Here is a 25,343-nt window from a genome sequence, read left to right as displayed (position 1 = left end):
AATTATATTATAAAATGACTTAATCTTTTTTTTTTTTTTTAACTTTTTTACATTTTCTACTTCTTGGCTTGAACAAGCGATCGTCCGATCGCTTATTCAAGCCTTTATACTGCAATAAACTTGTATTGCAGTGTATAGTGAAAGTAACTGAGCATGCTGCACATGCTCAGTTACTTACAGCCGGGACCTGCCAGGAAGGCAGAACCCGGCGCGTAAAGGAGCCGGAAGCCCCGGTCACTCGCCGGAACCCGGGGCTGCGGCAGGAGGGATCGGATCCCCCGGTAAGCACACCGGGGGGGGGGCTCCGATCCACGAGGGACACACTTGCACAACGCGGTCATGCTTGTAAGATCACAGCCCGACACCGGCACCAGCGAGACCCGGTGTCCCGAAATCTTCTTCTGACGCGCCGCCGTAGAAAGGCGTACGCGTCAGAAGAAGTACCTTTAATGACCGCCGTAAAAAGCCGATAGGGTGGTCATTAAGGGGTTAATATTGGTCTTGGCTGATTTGACAACTGTCCTTACTAGTTTTAACTTTAACCTGCTCAAACAAATTGATGTCTTGTACACATGGCATTCATAGAAGGTCACACTGCAATCAGTAGTTACAGGCATGTTCCCATTACATTTAGATCCATTTAATGGATACGCTCAAAATGGATGCTAACAAAAAGGCAACTGTATACAGTTTTCATCTTTCAGGGATATTTTATTCCATGCAGACATATAGTAGTCTTTGAGATATGCATAAGATATATCATAAAGTGAACATCATTGATTATTTTTGTATCATGCTGAGGTTTTTATGAAACTGTGGCAAAGATAAATATATACTCCACAAACCTATATTTTCTTACAGACTAAGGCTATATTCACACTGCCATTGCCCGCCCGTACCGTACCGGGCAACGGCAGTGTACGGGGAGAGGAGGAGGAGGTGAGCGCAGCTCACCCCCGCCCCTCTCCATAGGAAGTTATGGCGCACGGCGCCGTACTACGGACAAAGATAGGACATGTCCTATCTTTTTCCGGGGTACGGAGCGGTACGGTGCCGCACGTGTGCTGCACCGTACCGCTCCCGTAGGGCGCCGTGCACCCATTGCCGTCTACGGGGGACGTATATCGGCCGTATATACGTCCCCCACACGGCAGTGTGAATGTAGCCTAATGGAAACTGTATAATAAAGGTTCAGTGCACTTAAAGGACATATAGCACCAGATTTAGGGATGGTAAACTGTCACCAAAGCAATGCTCATTACCTTAGGGGTTATATGGCAGCATCTTGTTCCTCCACATCCACTACACCAAATAAGGCAAAAATATGCAAATGAGCCAGAGGTGCTCAGGCCTCCGCTAGCCGAGCGTCTCCTGGCTCCATCCGATGATAAAATATGCACATCACCTTAAATTATAATCACTCTGCTGGCCATCTGCAATTGCTGCAGACAGCCAGGGACGTCACCAGCTGTCCGCAGCACTTGCGGCGGCAGATTGAATATAAATGAAGGGGGCGAGCATATTTTATCAACGGACGGAGACTGGAGGTGCTCGTGTAACGGAGGCCTGAGCACCTCGTTATCAATTTCATATTTTTATAAAGTAGTTTATTCAATGTAGTGGATGGAGAGGAACAAGATAGAAACGCTGCCACTTAACCCCTACGGTAACAAGCATTGCTTTGGTGACAGTCCACCAACCCTGGACGCTGATTATCTTTTAAAATTCCACATCTCTATACTGGTTCTTTGGTACAAGTCTATATTATTATTTAGTACAGGTGACATGACTAAAACATGTAGTTTTAGTCTATCAAGATAGTTGACATACTACTGGGGCAGATTTATCACGCTGTCTGAAAGTCAGAATATTTCTAGTTGCCCATGGCAACCAATCACATCACAGCAAAGTCAACTAGAAATATTCTGACTTTCAGACAGCTTGATAAATCTGCCCCACTGTGTAAGACCACGGTGTTACAATGGGGCTGTCAGTGCACATGCTATACCACCATTTTAGCAATCAAAGGGTTCCTGATGGTTGGACCTCTACCAATCTAACAAATATAATTTATCTTATGATTAAAAAGTAATGAGGATGCACTCCCATGTTTGTAACAAAGTTTTTAACCTTTGATCATCTACTTGTAATGGTGACAGTTTCAGATTTTCTGTTCAAAGACTTTTAAATATTCTATAATATATCGAAACTCTACAAAACTGTTGGAAGATGTATAATTATTCGCTGCAGTTCTGTGCTTTACTATTTTTTTGTGGGAAGTAGTGTACTACTTCAATAATACAAAAATAATTTCAATGATTTAAGATGATATTTTCCAGGAATGGTCTGTTCTTGCATATTGATTCATTTCTTTAGGAAATGGCCCCTGGTTTATCAGTATTTTACCTGAAGTATTCTACATGAGTATTTTAACCTGAGATTCTTTTTTTTTTTTTTTTTAAACAAACAGGCCTGCAAATAATGTTATTTTCAGAAAGAAGGCACAAATGTCTCCTAACGACAACACATTTCTTTTATGCTACGTTATTATATCTGAACAAACATTTATGTTAAACATGACTTCTAATTTTATCTCATCGTCATCTCAAGACGAACAAAACAACTCCTTAAAATCCATGTTCTGTAACAGTACTATTATTCATGTGAAGACATTAATCCTCTTTTGTCTACCGACAACCAAGCATATTCATTCAGCACTTATTTACAGCATATGTAAAATAATGTGAAAACCCGACTGCACATAATCCATTAATCACACTGGTCAGTCCAGCAACATCCACCTGACTATCAGTCTCTTCTGTTCTAGATTCTCTTTGATGATCCAGTGTGACTGCAGAAGCTACCCCGAACAAGGTAGAAATCTATTGTATCCAGGTTATTTTTTCCAGTAAAACACTAGTCAATAGATCAGATGAAATGGATCCAACTCTGCTCACAATCTTTCGGGATTTTAAGTCTGTGGCTCTTTGATATAAAAATATAATTATTTCCATGGTTGTTATCCCAATAATCCTTGCCGTCGACCTGGTACCTTACGGCAATTTGTACCACAGAGCAGATTTGCTGTAAAAAAGGTGGCAATGAAATAACAAAGGCAAATACATCTGTGTTAGGAACGACTGTGTTGTCACTATTTAGCCAAATTGCTCTTGCATCATAATGGGTCTTCCAATTAGTAAAAGAATACCTCACTGTAACCAATTTTTCAAAGGCAAGATTTAACACTCGAATGGTGCCAGAAATCTCTAGCTCCACTGAACTGGTAACTTGTTCTAAGCAGACACAATGCTGATGCAGACGCTCCAAAAAATCTCCACACTCAGCCGGCTGTTTGAAGTCTGGCTCCAAGTATTCTATGGAAACTTCCAAATCTTGACTACAACACAAGTCTGAATTGATAGACAGTCGTGAGAGGACATGGAGAGGGATGAATGGGTTATCACTAGTGTTGAATACCTTTACTTCCGCCAACTCCAAACCAAGTGAATCTGCAAATCTCACTTTATGGCATTGAGGCCGACATTTAGCAGAAATCTTCCTCTCTGGAGAACTAGGAAGAGACTTTGTCCTACGGCGAATAATTGGATGTAGCTCTGGATCGCAGCTGTTGCTCACCTTAATTTCTGTATGTTGTGAAGTAGGCGATCTGTGATGCTCTTTGGTTAAACAAACTCCTGACCCACCAAATCCTTCTGCCAGCCTTACATGTTGGTAAAGATTATTGATACAACTCAAGCTTCGAGGGATGCCAAACGCTGCTTGTTCTTTGTGAGGCATTATAGATGGACGCAGTGTGGAAGACATAGTCATTTGATGACGAATGGTTCATTACTATATATTGAAGTAATCCAGAAGCTTCCTTCCTGTTTGACTGCTCTGTTAAAAGAGTAGTCCCAGCAGCAATACGTGAAAAAGCCCCACTAATACCTAATTAGCCAGACTGCAGCAGGGATAATGCACATTTTCCAATTCCGGGTATAGCAGAAGCCTGTTCACACCCCTAGTCTGGGAGGCACTGGCAGCGACAGATGACCTTATGAATGAACACTCCCACCTAACGTCACACACAGCAAACAGCATTGGAAGGCTCGACATCAGTCTACCAGTATTCATTGTTGTGCAGCCAGGAATAGCTTGCGTCCTAATACATAGCTTTATCACTGGTAGTGCAGATCCTTTCTGTGCTTCCCAAGGGGGGTTGGGAATGTTTTATGTTTTCTGTCAGCTCTGGAAATGTCCTTTCTGGTGATTGGATCAGTGTACTTTCACATTGTGCTGCCCCAGCCCCTATGCATAGAATCCCACCTCTTATCTTTCTGTTTTCTTTGTCTTAATTGAATTCCATGATAAAACTAGTCTGTATGGTACTAATTCCCCATGTATTCATATGATGTTGGGATATTTTTTTATATGTGAACGTGTCCCTTGGCATGCACACCAAAGCAATTAACAAGCATGAGCAGCTGCACATCATCTTACAGGTCTCCTAACATTTAGCAGCTACCTAAGCTTCTGTCTGAAGTGAACTGAAATAAGCATGGAGTATATTGTCTCAGGTATCTGTACACAACAGAGCCATCTATATTATGCTAGGCTCAACCCATAATCCTTTGCTCTGGTAATGACAGCCCTGTCCCTTCGGATTGGAAGGGAGGAGTTATATGGTTTATTTACTCACCTCACAGCAAAGATTTCTCCGGTGACAGAACAACAAATAGTGCCAGGATGATGGCAGATAACGGAGATTGGAAGGCAAGTAAAGAGTGCACAGTGATTGTTACAATCTTCTAGAGCTGACACTGGATCTGTGCACAGTGAAAAGGAGGTGTTGTCTTATTTATGCATTTTAGATTTTGCAGTAGTCATGTCTGTGGTAGGACATGAAGTGGTGGATTGGCATTTTAAAAGATGAACTGTAGCTGAGTGTAAGAGTGTGGTGGTGTCAGAAATTATGTTATTTTCCATGTCCTGTTGGCGATTTCTCTATGTTTCAGTAACATCAATACATGGTAATGCACTAGGAAGCATGTTAATAACAGTTTTGCTTTCTGCGATTACACTGTATGTATATGAAATTAATATACATATGTATCTATATATGTATTAATATGAAATATTAATGCATATAAAAAGTGTGATCCAACATAGCTTTTATTAGATTTATGATTAGTATAAGCTGCAGGTTATTTTTTGCGTTTCCTGCAAAGTGGATGGGAAAACTATATCATTGCATACATTTAAGACTTTTTTCAGAAATATACCTCAGAACATTTATCTGACGGATAGCTGTACTTTGTGATTTTGAATTTGCAATACCAGTTAGACCCACGGCACTCGCTGATTTGATCCACAAACTTTATTTAGCGTACAGGCAAGCAGACGTGTGAGGACGCCGAGGTCCAAAAGGTAACAGGCTGTTTCGCGCTACTAGAGCTTTGTCAAACCTCGCTAGTAGCACGAAACAGCCTGTTACCTTTTGGACCTCGGCGTCCTCACACGTCTGCTTGCCTGTACGCTAAATAAAGTTTGTGGATCGTATCAGAGAGTGCCGTCCTATCCTTGGATCTGAACTATTACATCTATTTACCTTTGAGACTTGAGCACCGCAAGTAATCCAATTGCATCTGAAGACCCCAGCAGGTACTGCACCGTCTTTCTTTTTCGGGGGTTAACCAGCGAGAAGCAGCGGGGGTTGTGCCTGTTTTACTGCAATTCTTTTCTCCCTTGCTGGAATCAGGTAGAAATTAGACCACCTTCCCATACAATACATTACTTGTAATGTCACAGTGTAATCTAATCTAGTGTTCATGTCATGCACTTAAAGTCACCAGGATGAATGATTGTAGACCACGCAGTGTTACATGCTGGTGAGTGCCCCCTCTGGCAGGATCGACTCTTCTTTAAACCTCTTAAGCCGTGGTTTTTACAAAAAAAGGCTTGTATAATTATGCAAATGAGCCTGAGGGGCTCCAGACTCCATATATGTTAATAGAGCCTGCAGCCCCTCAAGCTCATTTGCATAGATTTTAAAGCCGTTTTTTTCTTAAAATAAAGGGCATAAGAAGCGTAAAGAAGAGTGTGTCCTGGAAGAGGGGGCACTCACCAGCATGTAAGGCCCCTTCTACACTAGCGAGTGTGATGCGATGAACTCGCATCACACTCGCAACGCAAGCTGCCGGGAACGCACGGCCCGAACGCTGCACCGCGGGAGTGAACTCAGCATGTCAGTTCACTCCCGCGGTGCAGCGTTCGGGCCGTGCGTTCCCGGCAGCTTGCGTTGCGAGTGTGATGCGAGTTCATCGCATCACACTCGCTAGTGTAGAAGGGGCCTAAGTGTGCATAGTTTACAATAATTCATCCTGGTGGTATAAAGGAAACCTACCATGAGGAATTTACTATCAGAATGGAAGATTCCTGCTGCCTGCCTCTGCCTTAATCTGTAATTTAATAATCCTCAAAGCTACCATAACTACCATAACTTGTTAAAAAACTATATTTTAGTGATATGTTGATCATCTGCAGACAATTAGTGCCTGCCCAGGCTAGTACAAATCCTAGTAGCCTCTGCAGTAATTTACATATTACTGAAAAAACTTTTTTTAACAAGTTACGTTAGGTTCCAGGATTATTAAATAACAGGGTAAAGGCAGGAAGGAGGAATCTGCCATCAGATCTACTTCTGATAGTAGATTCCTTATGGTAGGTTTCCTTTAAACTCTCTGGGTAACCTTATTTTTATGTATATCATTTCTCAAAGTGGTTACTTATTGGACCTTATTTTATGAACATCTGTGTTTGTACAGTATATACTATGGTTATGCAGTCTGAAACTGATCACTCTGCTCCTTCTATATAATGCTCTCTAGAAAATCTTCAATTTCTTGGCAATTTGTCGCACGGAATGGCCTTCATTTCTAAGAGAAAGAATAGACTGTCGAGTTTCACATGAAAGTTAAATTTTCACAGGAAGGTCAATTTTATAGCTACCAAACACAATGTACCATTAAACCGCAGGACTGGTGGTTGTTGGAAATGGGGCCTATATACACCTATGTAGATACTGCATTAAAAACCAGACATATGCAGCTACAATAGTCATTTACCACATTAACAATGTGAGTGAAAGAAAATGGGGCAGATTTATCAAGTGTCTGAAAGTCAGAATATTTCCAGTTGCCCATGGCAACCAATCACAGCTCAGCTTTCATTTTACCAGTGCTCATGAATATTTTAAAGGGGATCTGTGATTGGTTGCCATGGGCAACTCGAAATATTCTGACTTTCAGACACTTGATAAATCTGCCCCAATGTGTTTTTATTTATAAATATGGAAATTTTTAAGTGAACCCCAAACTTTTGAGCGCTAGTTTATAGGTACTTAAAGCTGGTCCCTGTCATGAGGTTTATTAATGTCCTATCTGCACGGGGCATGTGCGAATAGGACGTATAAAGCCATGTGGAAGTCGTGAAGGGGTTAATCTGATGCACACTTCACAGGCAAACTGCACTGCAGCTTGCACTAGTTTTGTTGTATTAATTTATATATAGCATTATGGGGTTTTGTATCAGATTTTTTATATTCCCAGAATACCCCTTTAATTTTTTATAAGATGCAAAGTCAAAAAATACAGCATAACATCTCAACATGGCTTTATAGATTTTTTATGCCATTCACATTGTGGTATGAATAATGGGCCATATTTATCAAAAGTTGTGCAGACTGAATTATGTGCAGTTTTCCTCACTAATGCGCAGGGTGCGCCAGATTATTGCTTATTGATGCATGGTCTTCATTGATATGGCGCACCCTGCACTGCTTGGGAAGTGTGCACCAACTTTTTTATAAATACATGTGCAAGCAGTTTGCATGTTGCTTTCAGTGCATAGTTAGACAGAAAAATGGTGCAAACGCTATCTGTCTGCAAAGCCCATTGCATCAGATACATCAAGAAGCATAGGCAAAACTATGCCAAATACTACCTGCCGCAGTTTTGTGTAACAACCTGCAAATGAATGTAAATGCCTCCCATTATTTTTATGCTGTTATGTTTGATTTTATTATTTTTTATGTTGTTACTTTTGCCAATGCATGCATGGATTGAGGGTGTAAAATTCACCTAGTTGCCAAATAAAAAGCTGGCAAAGCACTTCACCCAATCTCTCAGAGCGCAGTATGTCTGCACTGCTCCTACCTTCTCCATGATGTCCCAAAATAAACCTCTGCAGGACCTGATTTGACATCAGAGGCTGGCTCTGTGCTCTACTGCTACACTGACTGAGGAGCTATGGGGCTGCAAGAGATGTGCAGGGAGCTGTGCAATAGAACTGGAGGCTGGTTATACTAGCAGAGCTGTCTGCAAGTGCATGTAGCAGAGCTGTTTATATTGCAGAGATGTGCGTGTGACCCCAGGAAATGTTTTAATTTTTGTCATAAATACTTTTCCTTTAAATATGGGGTGTGTATTAATATGTCATAAGATACCGTATATACTTGTGTATAAGCCGAGTTATTCAGCTCAAAAAATGTGCTGAAAATCCTCAACTCGGCTTATACATGAGTCAATAGTGAGCCCAACCCTTATATACTCACCCTCCGGTGGCCCGATGTCCGCGCTGCTCCCCCGTTGTCCGTGCGGGTCCTCTCCTTCCGCAGGGCGCCGCCATGTTTTTCTTGGGCGGCAGGCGCATAGTATGACACTGCTGCTGCTGCTGACGTCATACTATGCGATGATCGGGAGAAGGACATGGAGGTGCCCTGCGGAAGACAGAAGAAGATAGAAGACAGAAGAGGGCCCGCACGGACATCGGGGGGGGGGGGGCAACGCGGACATCGGGGCCACCGGAGGGTGAGTATATAAGTTTTTTGGTTTTTTTACTGCTGGGCTGGCTGTATACATAAGGGGGCAGGCTGGGCTGGCTGTATACTTAAGGGGGCAGGCTGGGCTGACTGTATACTTAAGGGGGCTGGCTGTATACATAAGGGGGCTGGCTGGGCTGGCTGTATACATAAGGGGGCAGGCTGGGCTGGCTGTATACATAAGGGGGCAGGCTGGGCTGGCCGTATACTTAAGGGGGCAGGCTGGGCTGGCTGTATATTTAAGGGGGCTGGCTGTATACTTAAGGGGGCAGGCTGGGCTGGCTGTATATATTGGGGGCAGAATGCGCTGGCTGTATACTACTGGGGGCAGAATGGGCTGGCTGTATACTTAAGGGGACAGGCTGGGCTGGCTGTATACTACTGGGGGCAGGCTGGGCTGGCTGTATACTACTGGGGGCAGGCTGGCCTGGCTGTATACTACTGGGGGCAGGCTGGGCTGGCTGTATACTAGATGTGGCAGGCTGGCTGTATACTAGAGGGGGCAGGCTGGGTGTATACTATATGGGTCAGGCTTGCTGTATACTACTGGGGGCTGTCTGGCTATATACTACTGGGGGCTGTCTGGCTATATACTGCTGGGGGCTGGCTATATACTACTGGGCGCTGGCTGACTATATACTACAGGGGGCAGGCTGGCTATATACTGGGGGGGGATCTGTGATTAATGCATTTACGACCCTCGGCTTATACTCGAGTCAATAGGTTTTCCCAGTTTTTGGTGGTAAAATTGGGGGTCTCGGCTTCTACTTGGGTCGGCTTATACTCGAGTATATACGGTACATATATTTTATGATGCATGCATACGCTGTAAGCATTTAAACTGTTTCAAATACTTTTATCCTATATGTAGGGGATTTTCAGAATGTATTTTAAAAAAGCAAGAAAAAAAAACCTTACTTGGGTCCCTAATTAGTTTCTTGTTAAATGTTATCTAAACATTCTGTGAAGGATAATGTCTTATTTGGGTAATCTGTAACAGATGGAAATGTATATAGACAGCCCTCAACTGGTGTATCCTGTCATGTTACTCATTTGCTTGAATGAACTGCAATAAAGCATTCATTACCACTTTCATATTATATTCATGAATGAAGACCATGAAGCAATTTGTTTCACCACTTTATATACCTGTAATTGGAGATTTTTTGTTAAACAATGTTATCATTACAGTTCTAGCGTATCAGTCCACAAAGATAATGTTCTGCAATCAATTGTGTATGCTGCAGTGGGAACATCACTGGGCACATTAACTATGTAAATTGTAATTTGAAACCAAACTGTTTACTTTTTCAACAGACAGCATCTACGTACACTCGAAATCAAAATTTAGAATTAATGAGTGTCATCTGATGATATAGAGAGTAGGCTATCATTTATTTACCTTTCATTCTCATCCAGCAATTACTATGAGGATAAACAAGTGTTAATACAGTTATTTGTAGAGTTTGCAGTCAACTGCCAGCTTATCAGGAGCCTTTGTGGGGAGTAATTATTGTTTGACCTTTTAACTCCTTAAGAACTCGGCCAGTTTAACCCCTTTCCGCACCTTGACATGATTCTACGTCATGGGATGCGGGTCGTTCCCGCACCTTGACATAGAATCACATCATAGCGATCGCCCGTGCTCAGAAGCTTTATAACCCTCTAGACGACGCGGCCATAGTGACTGCAGCGTCTATGATGCATCGGGCCGACAATCGGCACCCTCCGCGCAGGTGCCGATCGTTACCATGGCAACCCTGAGATCCGATAAGGACACCAGGGCTGCCTATAATAGCTGCCTGTTAGGATCGTGCACTGTGCACGATCTAACAGTGCATCTGTCAGCCTATGCAGAATGCGACAATGCAGATCTGCTCTGAATGGTGCAGCTTCCCTCCTATGCCCGGTCACCACCACATATGGGGCATCCTCATACTCGGGAGAAATTGGGTATCAAACTTTGTGTAGTTTTTTTTTTTCATTTACTACTTTGTAATGGTTCTAATTTTTGGCCAAAATTAATATATTGTCTAAAAAAAATGACAGCTTGTAAATTACACCTCCATTTTGTTTTAACCCCTGTGAAGCATGTAAAGGGTTAACACACTTCTTAAAGTTGATTTTTTACACATTGGGGGTTTTAGTTTCTAAAATGGCATGATTTATGGGGTTTTACTGCTGTTTAGGCTTCTCAAAGTCACTTAAAGCTGAGGAGGTGTCTCTAAATAAGGGTTTTGGCGATTTTCATAAAAATGAGAAAAATTGGACCCAAAATTCTGAACCTCCTAACAACCTAGAAAAGAGAGAGGATGCTTTCAACCCTATGCCAACATAAAGCAGACATTTTTTGAATTGTTAGTTATAAAGTTACTTGGGTGCTATGACTATCTGCCTGAAAAGCAGAAAATTTTGAACTTCGAAGATGAATAATTTGTAGAAATTTTTGCCAAATTTCTATTTTTTTCACAACTACACACAAAAGATATCATCAAAATTTTTCTATTCCTTTGAAGTACAATGTGTGACGATAAAACAATCTCAAAATCCTCTGGATATGTTAAAGTGTCACGAAGTTATAACCTCCTATAATGACACAGGGCAAATTTTAAAAATCAAAAGGCCTGGTCCTAAAGGTCTAAAATGACTTAGACACAAAGGGGTTAAAGCTTAAGGCTCAGCCTGATTTTTTGGATTCTGACTTGCGTCACTTTATATGGTTATAACTTTTGAACACTGTAACTTATCAAAACGATTCTGAGAATGTTTTTCCCCACATGTTGTACTTCATTTTAGTGGTAAATTTTGGCTGATAAGTTTTGCGGTTTATTTACAAAAAAAAAAATTTATGAATTTTTTGAAGAATTTGCAATTGTTGAAATTCGAAATCATTGCGTTTTCAGGCAACTAGATTTACCACCTAAATAAATTGCTGAATAACATTTCCCATATGTCTACTTTACATTTTCATAATTTTTAAAATGTCTGGATAATTTATTTTGATGTTGCGCGGCTTACAAATCGAATAACAATTTTCCGTATTTTCAGAATTGACTATTTTGGGGATAAATACCGTTTAGCATCAACCCATTTTCAAATGTGCACCCCTTAAATTATCAGAAAGAGCTTTTAGGAAGATTGTTAACCCCTTGAGATCTTCATAGTAATGAAATCAAAATGGAGGTGAAATTTAGAATTGTCAAATTTTGCCGGTTATATGTTCATTTAGCCATAAAATTTACACATTTTCAAAAGATAAAAATAGAAAACCCACCATACAATTTGTTCTGCAATTTCCCCAGAGTTCAGAGATCCCCCACATGTGTCTGTTACCTGTTTTATGGGCGCACAGTGAGGCACAGAAGGGAAGGAGGGACCTGGAGCTGTCAGGATTTTAGTTTCCTCATTGGCCCCTTTTGTAGGCTATAAAATTTTCGCTTTTTCGTTATTGGGGCCATGGGCATTTTTTTTGCAGTATGAGATGCTTTTTCCAGTGTTACCATTTTGGGGTTGGTATCCCCTATTGTTGAAAATTTTGAACTTTTTTTTGAAGGCAGGAGTACAAAATAATCAATTCTGTACTGGATTTTTTCCTTTTTTGTTTTTCGTGTTCACCGTTTTGCCTAATAATCATGTTATCTTTATTGTATGGGTCGATACGATTACAGGGATACCAGACATAAGTATTTTTTCTTACGTTTTACTAAATTTGCCAAATAAAAACCCCAATGTGGGAAAATTCTATCATGTTTGCATTGCCGTCTTCCAAGTGGCATAACATTTTAACTTTTGTTGCTACAGAGCTGGTTGTTTTTTGCGGGAGATGTTGTACTTTGCAACAGTATCATTCGTACATATGTTTTTTTTAAATCACTTTTTATTGCATATTTTGTGGGATTCAATAGGAAAAAATAATAATTTTTGGCAGGTTTTTAACAGTTTTTTTTTACGGCGTTCATGGTGCGGGTTCAATAATTATTTAGTTTTATTCTATGGGTTGTTACGGACGCAGAGATACTATATATGTGGGGTTTGTGTTATTATTTAGATTTATTACTTTATTTTTTATTGGAAAATTTTTTTTTTTTTACTTTTTTTACTAGTTCCACAATGGGACATAAACAAGCAATCATCTGATTGCTGATTCATGATAATACTCTGTAATACTGATGTATAGGCTGACACTGTGCCTTTAAAATGACGTCAAATGCCGATCGTTGCTATGGCATCTCTGGGGTCCGATCGGCGTCCCCCGAAAACGGTTCGGGAGGGCGATCGTGGGGGAGAGACACCCCCATAGGCAAGTTAAATGCCGCAGTCACGCTGACTGTGGCATTTAATGGGTTAAACACCCACGATCGAAGCCCACTCTGACCGCGGTTGTTACACTGTGGTGCCGGCTATTAGTTATAGCCGGCACCCCGTGTTTCCCGACACCGGTTCAGCTCAGATCTTGAGCTGAACCTGCATCAGCTCAGCGTCCGATATATATGAACATCAAGAGGTTAAAGCTGCAGCTCTTATTTGTTTTTGTGTTTCTGTTTTTAACTCCTTAGTGATGTGGCCTGAAAAAGCTCTAATGACCAAGCAAATTTTCGTAAGCGGCGGTTTAAAGGCCATCATTTTTTTTTTTTTTGCATGCTACCTTAATATTTTTTGTGGTGTTTTTTCCGGGACACATAGAGCTAGTTAAAAAGTTAATACAAGTTTAAACATTTTTTTTTTCATTTTTACTTGGGGTTAAAAGTGGAAAATAGTGGTGCTTTTTTGTAATGTACTTTTTTTTTTCATTTTCAAATTACTGTATATACTCGAGTATAAGCCGACCCGAGTATAAGCCAAGACCCCTAATTTTACCATCAAAAACTGGGAAAACTTATTGACTCGAGTATAAGCCGAGGTAGGGAAATGCATTGGTCACAGACCCCCCCAGTATGTAGCCAGTCTGCCCCCTGTAGTATACAGCACAGCCCCCAGTAGTATACAGCACAGCCCCCAGTAGTATACAGCACAGCCCCCAGTAGTATACAGCACTGCTCCCAGTAGTATACAGCCAGCCCCCAGTAGTATACAGCCAGCCCCCAGTAGTATACAGCACTGCCCCCAGTAGTATACAGCACTGCCCCCAGTAGTATACAGCACTGCCCCCAGTAGTATACAGCACAGCCCCCAGTAGTATACAGCCTGCCCCCTGTAGTATACAGCACTGCCCCCAGTAGTATACAGCACAGCCCCCAGTAGTATACAGCACAGCCCCCAGTAGTATACAGCACTGCCCCCAGTAGTATACAGCACTGCCCCCAGTAGTATACAGCACTGCCCCCAGTAGTATACAGCCTGCCCCCAGTAGTATACAGCACAGCCCCCAGTAGTATACAGCACTGCCCCCAGTAGTATACAGCACAGCCCCCAGTAGTATACAGCACAGCCCCCAGTAGTATACAGCTTGCCCAGCGTTAAAAAAAAAAAAAAACTTATATACTCACCCTCCGGTGGCCCCGACGTGCAGCGCTGCTCCCCCGATGTCCGCGCGGGTCCTCTTCTGGCTTCCGCGGCCGTCTTCTTGCTTCTCTAACTTCGTGCCGGGCACCGCCATTGCTCTCCCGCGGACGGCGCTTAGTATGACGCTAGAGAAGCAAGAAGACGGCCGCGGAAGCCAGAAGAGGACTCACGCGGACATCGGGGGAGCAGCGCTGCACGTCGGGGCCACCGGAGGGTGAGTATATAAGTTTATTATTTTTTAAATATTTTTTAAGTATATATATTAAGTATTGACATTTTTTGTGCTGAAAAACTCGGCTTATACACAGAGTATATACGGTAATGAATTCCCTATTTTGTTTCGGTCATTTTGATAAATAATATGTATAGTCTTGGGCAAACAGGGCGACTATGGCAATGCTTTTTGTAGTGTAGTGGGGAAATGTCATTGTATTTTTATGAATATGATTAATATTTTGTGTGTGTGTGTTTTTTTTTTTTTTTACTTTATATGTCCCCCATGAGGACATAAAAGACCCCTGGGGGACATTTTCACTTTTTTTTAAATTTTACTTTATTTTGTTTCTTTTACAAGTTTTGTTGGGCATCTATAAGAGCCTCAGTTACTGGGGAAATGACCACCTGTGACAGGATTGTGATCAGAGCTGTACTGGGTCTAATTAGGCCCAGCAGCTCTGGTTAACCCATTTATACCCGGCGGTCACATGACCGCCTGTCAGGCTCCAAGGGTGGTGGACCAACTGGACCTCCGCGGATGATGACGTAAGCTGACACCTGGGACCGGAATTTTAAGTGGCACCTGTTTTCCACCAGAGCCCGCCACAGAGCGGGTTGGACTTGCTGCGGCGTGGTACCACCTGGTCGTTCCACAGGTGCGACTTTGCAGAATCGTAGTCGGGGACAGGCAGGAGGTCACGACGTGCAGCACGGGATCAGAGTCGAGGAGGTAGCAAAAGGTCACAGCGGGAAATCAATAAACAGACACTAGGCAAGGGTAAAAGCTTTTGCAACGCCATTAAGCATGAAAATACGGCAAGGTGTGCTAGGAGAGGCTGAAATAGAAAGGATTCTGGCCCTTTAAATCTTCTGCCCTAGGAGACAGGGATGCACACACACAGCTGCTCCTCCGTGCTTTGTGCTCATTCAGTGCGATGCTGTATGGATCAGAGAAGGTAGAAGCAGTAACAAACCACATCTCTCTTCTTCCTAGGGTCTTCAGGTGTCTCTGACTGCAGACTCGGGACCTGCAGCCACTGACGTCAAAAGTTAACTACTAACCTTCAAAATTCTATTACATTTTTATTTTGCCAAGTACAGAGCTGTATAAGAGATCTTCTAAACAGATTGGGGCTTGTTTACTAAGGTCCTGCGACTGCATTTCCGTTGTGTTTTCTGATTTTTTTTCGGGGATCGAGCTGGGGATTGTGACGCACTCGATCGGATTGTGCCGCAATCGCGCCGGCTTCGGACAATCCGACGGATTCTGACAACGCACAGAATTTAACATTCAAAATTGTGTCGCAAGCCAAGCACTTACATACACCGGGAAGAAGAAGATGAACTCCGGCGGATCTGATCGGGGAAGTAACACAAGAAGGAAATTGGACGCACCCTCATAGTGAATCGCAGCAGACTTCATCCTTGTCGGACATTCCGATTGGGGGATCGCGCAGGGACCAGGTAAGTAAATGTGCCCCGTTGTTCTAACTAACAGCACCATTCAATATTTTGTGCAGTGTACTGGGAAGCTGGAAAAAATCCAATTGTGGGGAAATTGATAAAAAAAACATAGTTGCACCATTTTCTTATTACTTTTTTTTTTGAATAAAGTGTCCCCTTTATTCTTTGGGCCTTTATTTTCTAATAAGGATATCATTTCAACATCTGTAAATGAAGTGATTTTGTTTCATCTATTTGTACCTGTCCACTCTAATGTATGTTTTATTTTATTTTTTTCTAGTGCTGGCTTTGTTTCTCTTAAAAAAAAGAAAAATATGAACAAGAAGTCACTAAATGATTGTTTTTATGGAAACCAGCATGCAAATAACACCCATCCTCCTGAAAACAGGTTTTATCTTTCCAACACATCAGACAGCATCTTGCTGCAACCTGCTGATTCTATGGAACAACACAATACATTATTGGCTCTAAGTAATATCTCATCCACTGAGAATGTGACCTGCTCTCACTACAGAAGTCAATCTTTGGAAAAGCTATTTCTGGACTTTGAATCGGTGCGGCTCTCAAAAGAAGATGAGGACAGTGCAAGTGACCTTTCAGATTCAGAAAGAGTTCCCATTCCACCATCACCACTTACACCTCCTAAACTGAATTTACGAGCTGAAGAGATCAACCCTGGATATTTCAGTCAATACGCAGAACATAAATCTAAAGAATATGAGTATTTAGATTTCCTTCCTCCACCTTATAACTCATGGGACCTTCAGCAGGTCTCTACGTTTGTAAATAAAGAAGGCAAAACTACATTACAGTCCACTGCATCAGCCCCACTAGAGAGATATGTTGACCGTCTTCTCCAGTTAGAATGGCTTCAAATGCAGACTGTGCAGTCTGAAAAGACAAAAATAGGAAAGTCTAGACCTCAGACAGTGCCTGCTACTTGTCGTAATGGAAAATCTCCAGGAAAATGTAAACCTTGGTCCAGTCCATTGCCCAGTAAATATTTATCTAATTCAGACAATACCAACAAAACAAGCACTGGACACGATAAAAATTATCACAGAAGGTTTACTAGCCGTGAACTCTGTGCTGCAACATCTTTGCGAAAAAGCTGCTCAAAGGTTTCTGGGATGGTGGAGATAAATGCGTCTGCCTCTAAACAAATTCTTGATGTAAAATGTAAGAAAAAACCTGCATCAAACTGGCAGCCAACAAAAGACATCTTTATTAGTGATCCTAAGATGCAATGTGCTGGCAATATTAGACCTCCAAGGCAAAATGTGGTTTCTAGTAGTGCAGAAAGCATCACAAAGCAGACAAAAGCCAGTAAAATGAGGAAAAGTGACCTGTCAGTCCATAATCATGTCACAAACAGACATTGTATATCAGAACGGAAAAAGTAACAGCAAACAGTCTGCAGCTAGGTATTACTAATAAAAATGCTCCAGAATCTATGATGCCTTGCAATCCAGAAAAGTGGCATGTAAAAGCTCAAAATTTTTAGAGCAAAAGGGTTTTGCAAACAATAGTGATGCTGATACATTATACCTCACATGCCGGTTTTCTGAATTTCATTAGCCTTTTGTGATCGACTTGCTACTTTATAAAAGTGAGCTGGGCAGGAACATCATACATACTATATAACTATAACCTGCACCAAAATCCTGAGATCAGAAGCTCTTAATATTTTTTTCGATAAATGGACCGCTTATAAAACCGGCAAAGAATGTTTTTTTATATATATCGACCCTAGTGACTATTTTGCATTCTGTGCCCTGCTCACATTTTCTTTTTTTATTTTGTGTTTAAAAAAGTTTTACCCACTTATTAGTATAAATGCTGTTCAGCTTCTGTTATTCATTTTGAGTTAAGATTTATAGTGCTTTTTATGGGCCACAAACAATTGGTCATGTGCTGGTCTTTGTGGCCTGTCCAACATAAGCAGCCTGGTCAGATGTCACAATCGGCAGGCCTGGCTCGGGCTTCACTCAACGCAATGGCTGGACATATTTTCATTTGAATATTTTTATAAAGTGTTTTTTTACGATAATCTGTCTGCTCTTGAACATACAAAAAGTGAGGTCATCCCTTGGCAGACGTAAAGAGCAAGTAAGTTTGGGACATCGAACATCAGTAAATCTGATGGAAGATGTCCTTTAAACCACGATCTCCACTCTGACACCTCTACCTCTTACACAGTGGACATATAATCTTAATTGTCAGCAAAAGCTATTTTATTCTCAGTTTGTATGTATTTGGGGCAAAAAAATTGTAATGACAATTTTGCTTTTTAGAATACCCTTTATTAGCTAGTGTGTCAAACTGACTGCCTACCAACTAAACCAAATAATAACATTTATTTGCAGACCAGAATTTAATTAATTCAAGGATTTTAACAAGTGTTGACCATAGTCAATAGATTTGGAACTGATCAATGAAAAAGTTAAGGGTTCCTTTGTTTTAATTAGTTAAGAAGTTGGTCTCGGCAGTTGTGGCAATAGGTTGCTTAATTTAATAGGTACAGGTGAATATATAGGAAACATTGCAGAGAAAATGCCTTTGTCCACTAGTCAGGCATATATCCTGAATCCTCTTTCCTGAGAGTAAGTGGGAAGGAAGAAATGCTCTGCAGCAGCTAATTGTTAGTGTAGCATACACTGGATCTATGTAATAGCTTCTTCCTAATAATGACCTCTTTATGGCCTTGCACTTATTCCCTTCAATGTTGTAGAATATTTTTATGGTGGGTTGAGTTGAGGATGATGGAAACAAAGTTGTCCAATCTGAGCATATTCAATATCAGAGCCAACTGTTTTTGAGAGGTTTACACAGTTATTGAGTAATATGTTTATTACAAATTCCATCATTGGGACTGAAACCTGTATCAAAGTGATCTCTGAAATTCCTCTACTTTTTTGGGCTGTAAACGTTGATTCCACAGCCTAATTCTAAAAGCTAAATGAAGAATGTTTTCATTTTTTTCAATAAAAGTTTTTTTCTCTTTATCTCCTAAACTTAATATTTTAATTTAGCATATTTATCCATAGGATATATCATAAATGTTTGTCCCAGGGACCTGCTTTTATCTTGAGAACATGACACAGGTCATCTCTGCCACAGTGAACTAGAGAGGGCTGAGCATGTGTAAGACTCTGTAAGGTAGAGGTAGAGACCATGACAGATGAACTTGAAGGGTTTTCCCACAACCTTAAGTTAACAGTTTTAAATATTAACTGCTTAATGCTCTGCGTCTTATATTGGACGCTGAGCGCTGTGACTTCGATCTTGGGGGGGTGCCGATTGTTCCACTGGCAGCCCCGATGTTCGATCAGGACCCCAGGGCTGCCTGCAGTCAGTGCCTCTAAGATGGCAACAGCTAATACCCTGCAATACATCAGTATTGCAGGGTATTATCATGAACAAGCAATCAAATGATTGCTTGTTCATGTCCCATGGTACAACTAGTAAAAAAGTGTAAAAAAATTATTTTTAAATAAAAAATGAATAAAAATGCCAATAAGCTTCATAAACATAGAAAGATATATATAACAAAAAAGTCTAAATTATAACACAAACCCCACATTTTTTTCCCACAAAAAAATGCAATAAAAAGTGATCAAAAAAACATATGTACTCCAGAATGATACTGATGTAAAGTACAACATGTCCTGCAAAAAAACAAGCCATCAACCAGCTCCATAGCCAAAAAAAATAAAAAATTTTCCCCACATTAGGGTTTTATTTGGCAAATACAGGCAGTCCCCAGGTTACATACAAGATAGGGTCTGTAGGTTTGTTCTTAAGTTGAGTTTGTATGTAAGACGGAACTGTATATTTTATCATTGTAATCCCAGCCAGAACTTTTTTGGTCTCTGTGACAATTGGATTTTAAAAATGTTAGGTTGTCATAAGAATCAGGATTAACACTAAAGCTTCTTTACAGACACCTGTGATAACTGGTACAGCTGTTTATTGTAGCCTAGGGCTAAAGTACAATAAATTACCAATATCCAGAGGTCCGTTTGTAACTATGGGTCGTATGTAAGTCGAGTGTTCTTAAGTAGGGGACCGCCTGTATAGTAAAATTTAAGAAAAAATATTGAAGTTTGCTTGTTCATGTCCCATGGTATCCCCATAATCGTATTGACCCATACAATAAAGATAACAAGATTATAAGGCTATACGGTGAACACCAAAAAAAAAAACTCCAGTAGAGAATTTGTACTCCTGCCCTCAAAAACAGTTCTTAAATTTTCAACAAAAGGGGATAGCATCCCCAAAGTGATAACACTAGAAAAAGCATCTAATCCCCCTTTTTATCTTTTTGTATAAATAAACGCAAAACTTATCTGCCAACATTTATCACTAGTGAAGTACAACATGTGAGGAAAAAACAGACTCATAATCGCTTTGATAAGTAACAGGGTTCAAAAGTTATAACCATATAAAGCGACGCAAGTCAGAATACAAAATGCAGACTGTAATTTAATATATGGCCACAAGATGTCACTGTAATTGCAGCATAATATATACAGTCAACGTCATAGGAACCACAGTAATCATTTTTATCCATGAAAAGTTAAAGTTTTATTCACCATTCAAGTAAATAATGGGAACATTAAAATGCCACATCATAGATCTCAATGAATGAAATAATCAGAAGGAACCCAGGGCCCACTAAACCATCAGATGGCCTCAACAGGGGTCTGATTACCTCCTCTCCGCACCTAATGACAGTCAGGGTACCTCTGGTGAGCACATGGAGAGATTAACATGTATGTAAATTAATTGATGTAGTCTAAAATAGGTAAACTTAAAAGGTTTGTCCATAAAAATTGTATTATTTACATGAGCTGCTGTAACAACAAGAGAGCTTGTGCTTTCCTCTATTCTCACCTCTGGTCTAGCATTCACCTCCCCTCACTGGTAGCATTTGTTGGTATATAGAAGCTCAGTGGTGACATGGTTACACAGCATGTACCTCCTGTGATTTACAAAAGTGTCATTAAAATTAACAAGTTTTTCACTTATGTGTAAAAAAGGATCAGAATGAAACATATCATATCAGGCCGCAGAAGACAGTTACTGTCTTGTCATTCTTACCAAAACCTATAAGATCCATTCTCAATACCTTTAATGGTGAATAATTAGTAGACATTAACGGATCAAAGCATTCCTAACCTTTCAAGAAACTACATTGTTTGGTAGCCCAATGACTGAACATGAGTAATTGTGCTATTTCTGGGCATTTTTGGTGAGTTTGCCGTCACCTCCTAGCTGCTGGGAGGAGGCTAAGCTCCTGCCAACAAGACTAAATTAAAGGACACCTGTCATCAGGTCTCTGTCACTATTTCTGTCTGAAAGAGCAGCTCACAAGGATTCCATCACAGCCTTTATCTAGTCAATTCCAACATTAATTCATTCTAAAATCATTTTCTTTATTATCTACAAGGAGAGAGAAAATTATTTGTTCCCCTCTCCTCCCCCTGCTCATGTCTGTGTGTAATGTATAGTAAAGAATTGCTAGTATCTGTGCTTTACCTGCTGACATGCTCTGTTCTTTTGTAAACATGTGAGAGACACAGACATCAGCTACACAAGTACCTGACATGTTCTGCTATAACATGGCTGCCTGGAGCTGCTATACACACAGGCTGCAGGGGCTGCCTGTACCAGGAAGCCCATGGCGGAGACATTACACCATTGTACGGGCTGTCAGTCTTGTGTATAGGAGGATCTCATACACACACAGGCTGCAGGGGCGTGGCTGCCAGCAACAGGAACACATGGAGGAGCCATTACACCATTATACCTCACACTATTATACAGGCTGTCAGTCAAGCACTGGGGGTGTGGCTGTACCTCCCACTCATGAATAAGCTGGACAGCTTGAATATGATAATGAGTCATTGGACATCTCTCAGGTCATTTGCATACAGCTTTAGGATCTGATTACTTAAGTTTACAGGCATGTAGAGGGACAATGACTGGAGACAATGCTTTCTGATGGCATTTTATAAAAATAGATTTCGTTTGGTGGGTTAATTTGCCTGACGGGTTCTCTTTAAGGGGTACTTTCAGTGTAAATAACAGATGACAAAGGGAGAATGGTAAGTGGACGATGAAGCACTTTGCATAAATCAACAGTACAAGAAAGTTTGTTACATCAGAGCAAAGTTTATATTTGACACATTTTAATCTTTTAAGTTTTAAAGTTCCTATGCCGCACATTGTTTCTTCATTAAAAACTATGGGGCTTATTTACTAAGGATTCGCAAGATTGCACTTTTGTTGGATTTTTAAAATTTTCGGGATTTACGCCACTATGACAGGTATTTAACCAGGGATTGTGTAGCACCCGATCGGATTGTGGCGCAATTGCGCTGGCTTTCATGCAACAGAAATCTGGCGGCGAGACATCGGACGAACCGACTGATTCGGACTGAATTCGGACAATGCTCTTCGGGCCCCTAGATCTACCTCTATGTAACAATGATTAATTAACCCCTTTGTAACCGAGGGTCATTGGTGCCCGAATGTTGAGGTAAATTCTGTTATGCTCTTCTTTAAATTACAATATCTTTGGAACTGCTTTACATATCATCAGCTTTCCTTTTTTTCATGACAAGTGAGAGTTTAAGTTTTTTTTTTTTTTAATTACGAGCAGAATTTAAGCTGCTCCATTCATGGTGCTACCAGTATCTACAACTCCGCCACGCACATGATGCACAGGTTTGGATGGAACAGGGCGCATTGAACAGGGTATTATGGGAAACTCTACCGGAGAATTAATTTCTTATTCTGTAGTGCTCAGTGATTCCGTAAAAGATATTCTGCTGAAATGTTGCGCCAAATGGGATAGAGATGTGGGTCCCATTGCTGATGAGCAGTGGACGGAAGCTTTAGAACTGGTACCTATTCTCTCTCTTAGCAGGCTCGTAGGATGCCCTATTTGCTTCTACTGCACAGAGCATACAAACCAATTATTATTCCAGATAGGAATCAGACCTAATTCCGGGTGTCCTAGGTGTAGAACTGAAGCAGCTGGTAAACTTCATATGATGTGGGAATGTAGAGATCTGGAAGCCCTATGGAAATCTGTCCTAGATCCAATACACACAGTATACTCAATCTCTGGCATGTCTATTGGGTGTGCTAAACCCCTTCGCGTTCTGCGTCCGATTTATCGGACGCTGATCGCAGTGACTTAACGCTCAGCGTCCAATATATCAGACGCAGAGCTGATGCCGGATCAGTTTAAATTCGAGCCGAACCAGCATCGGGATACATGGGGTGTCAGCTGTAACTAACAGCCGACAACCTAGTGTAACACCTGCGGTTGGAGTGGGCTCCAATTGCAGGTGTTTAACATGTTAAATGCTGCAGTCTGCCCCCTCCCCCCCCTGCATCATTTTCGGGGGGCGCCGATCGCTCCCCTGGCAGCCCTGTGGTCTGATCAGGCATCTATGACATCATCTTAAAGGCACAGAGTCAGCCTCTGCAAGTACAGAGGCTGACACAGCTAATACCCTGCAATACATCAGTATTGTTGGGTATTATTATGAACAAGCAATCAGATTGCTTGTTCATGTCCCAAGGTGGAACTAAAAAAAAGTGTTAAAAATATTGTTTAATAAAAATAAATCAATAAAAATGCCCACAAGCCCAAAAAACGTCTAAATGAGAACACAAACCCCACTTATCACCGCATCCGAACAACCAGTAGAATAAAAAAAGCAAATAATTAGTGAACCCGCCCGATGAATGTTGTTGAAAAACCTAAACACCCACCAAAAATCATGAATTTTACATACTTCATCCCACAAAAAAATGCAATAAAAAATGATCAAAGGATATATGTACTCCAGAATTATACTGTTGCAAAGTACAACATGTCCTGAAAAAACAGAATTGATGCTTTTCTACTCAACGATAGGCGATACCAACCCCAAAATGGTAACACTGGAAAAAGCATCTGATCCCGCGGAAAAAAATGCCGTCACATGGCCCCAGTAACAAAAAAAATCCTGGCAGCTGCAGGGCGGACCTTCTCTTCTGTGTCTCGCTGTGCACCCATAAAACAAGTAATGGCCACACGTGGGTGATCTCTGTCCTCGGGAGAAATTGCATAACAATTTTTAATATTGGTTTTCTCTTTTTATGTTTTGGAAATGTGTAAATTTTAGGACTAAATCAATGTATAACCAACAATTCTGAATTTTACCTCCATTTTGATTTAATTACTATCAAGAAGAGGTTAACAATCTTCCTAAAAACTTTCTGATAGTTTGATGGGTGAAGATTTGAAAATGGGTTCATTAAAAGGTTTTTTTTGTTGTTAAATATGTAAAATTAAATTCAAAACTGTATTTAGCACCAAAATATAACATTTCTTAAAAATACTGAAAATCGATATTTGTTTTGTAAGCCACGTAACATGAAAATAAATTATCCAGACATTTCAAAAATTGTGAAAATGTAAAGTAGACATAAGGGAAATGTTATTCAGAAGCTTATTTAGGTGGTAAATCTATCCACCTGAAAATGCAATGATTTCGAATTTCGAAAAATGGCAAATTTTGCAAAAGATTCATCTTTTTTTTTTGTAAACACAAAACTCAGCCAAAATTTACCTCTAAAATGAAGTACAACGTGAGGAAAAAAAGATCTCAGAATCGTTTTAATAAGTAACAGGGTTCAAAAGTTATAACCATATAAAGCGACGCAAGTCAGATTACAAAAACAGGGGGTTGAGCCTTAAGTTGTTTTTTTGTTGCTGTATCACTACTCAATAGAGTGTATGACATGATATTGCATAAACATAATATTGTAATATGCCAGGTGATGTAATGTACATCTGATGCAATGCACGCGTTTACTGTCTGTGACAGTCTTCTTTTGTTTGTATTTTTTTGGGAAGAAAGGGGGGAATCTTCAATTAAAAAAAAATTATCAGATTTTTTGCAGTGTGTCTTCTGTCTTTCTACCTTTGTCTGACAGGCTGGTGAGAGGCTCACTTCAAATGGTCATATGTCCTGAACCCTGGCACCTAGAAACAAAATTCTATTGAAGAGGAGTCTCCCCTTTTATTACAATATCAGAATTGTGTTCCTAGGTGAAACCAAACTGAAGATATCTAATGTTAGAGATGCAGTTGGCAATTGAGATTGAAAAACACACTTTTTACTGTAACTTTACCCGTGGATAGCTCGGGTTCCATTACAACTAGAAACACAATCCAAAAATTGTACTTCTGGGTGCCACACTTCAGGAGATATCATCA

General features: G+C 40.7%; 3 protein-coding genes across 8 annotated transcripts in view; 1 reads left to right on the top strand and 2 right to left on the bottom strand.

Annotated features, from left to right (window-relative positions):
- The window catches only part of SYCP2 (synaptonemal complex protein 2), a 152,008-nt gene extending 147,290 nt beyond the window's left edge, over positions 1-4,718 (bottom strand). The window contains exon 1 of the mRNA XM_072110997.1: positions 4,700-4,718. The gene's annotated coding sequence lies outside the window, so the exon portion shown is untranslated. The remainder of the gene's footprint in view (positions 1-4,699) is intronic.
- The window catches only part of FAM217B (family with sequence similarity 217 member B), a 39,812-nt gene extending 20,738 nt beyond the window's left edge, over positions 1-19,074 (top strand). For 2 of the 6 annotated variants that reach the window (XM_072111003.1, XM_072111001.1), the window contains 2 exons: positions 2,828-2,874; positions 16,341-19,074. In XM_072111003.1, the coding sequence (XP_071967104.1) occupies positions 16,375-17,463 (1,089 nt within the window). In that variant the 5' untranslated portion in view covers positions 2,828-2,874; positions 16,341-16,374 and the 3' untranslated portion in view covers positions 17,464-19,074. Of the gene's footprint in view, positions 1-2,827; positions 2,875-4,357; positions 4,774-13,434; positions 13,487-16,340 lie in introns of those variants that run through there. The other 4 variants (XM_072111004.1, XM_072111000.1, XM_072111002.1 and 1 more) reach the window with 3 other exon arrangements.
- On the bottom strand, positions 2,399-4,487 carry PPP1R3D (protein phosphatase 1 regulatory subunit 3D). Its single transcript, XM_072111005.1, has one exon. The coding sequence runs from the start codon at positions 3,829-3,831 to the stop codon at positions 2,929-2,931; it is 903 nt and encodes a 300-aa protein (XP_071967106.1). The 5' UTR covers positions 3,832-4,487; the 3' UTR covers positions 2,399-2,928.
- Positions 19,075-25,343: the final 6,269 nt, after the last annotated feature.

Source organism: Engystomops pustulosus, chromosome 6 (assembly GCF_040894005.1).
Source record: "Engystomops pustulosus chromosome 6, aEngPut4.maternal, whole genome shotgun sequence".
In the NCBI taxonomy this organism is placed as follows: Eukaryota; Metazoa; Chordata; class Amphibia; order Anura; family Leptodactylidae; genus Engystomops; species Engystomops pustulosus.
Note: the sequence above shows the minus strand (reverse complement) of the source record. Positions and strands in the feature narration are given on the sequence as shown.

Bases quoted from the DNA above. Each gene is read 5' to 3' on its own strand.
- PPP1R3D (XM_072111005.1), bottom strand. From the start codon at position 3,831: ATGACTATGTCTTCCACACTGCGTCCATCTATAATGCCTCACAAAGAA.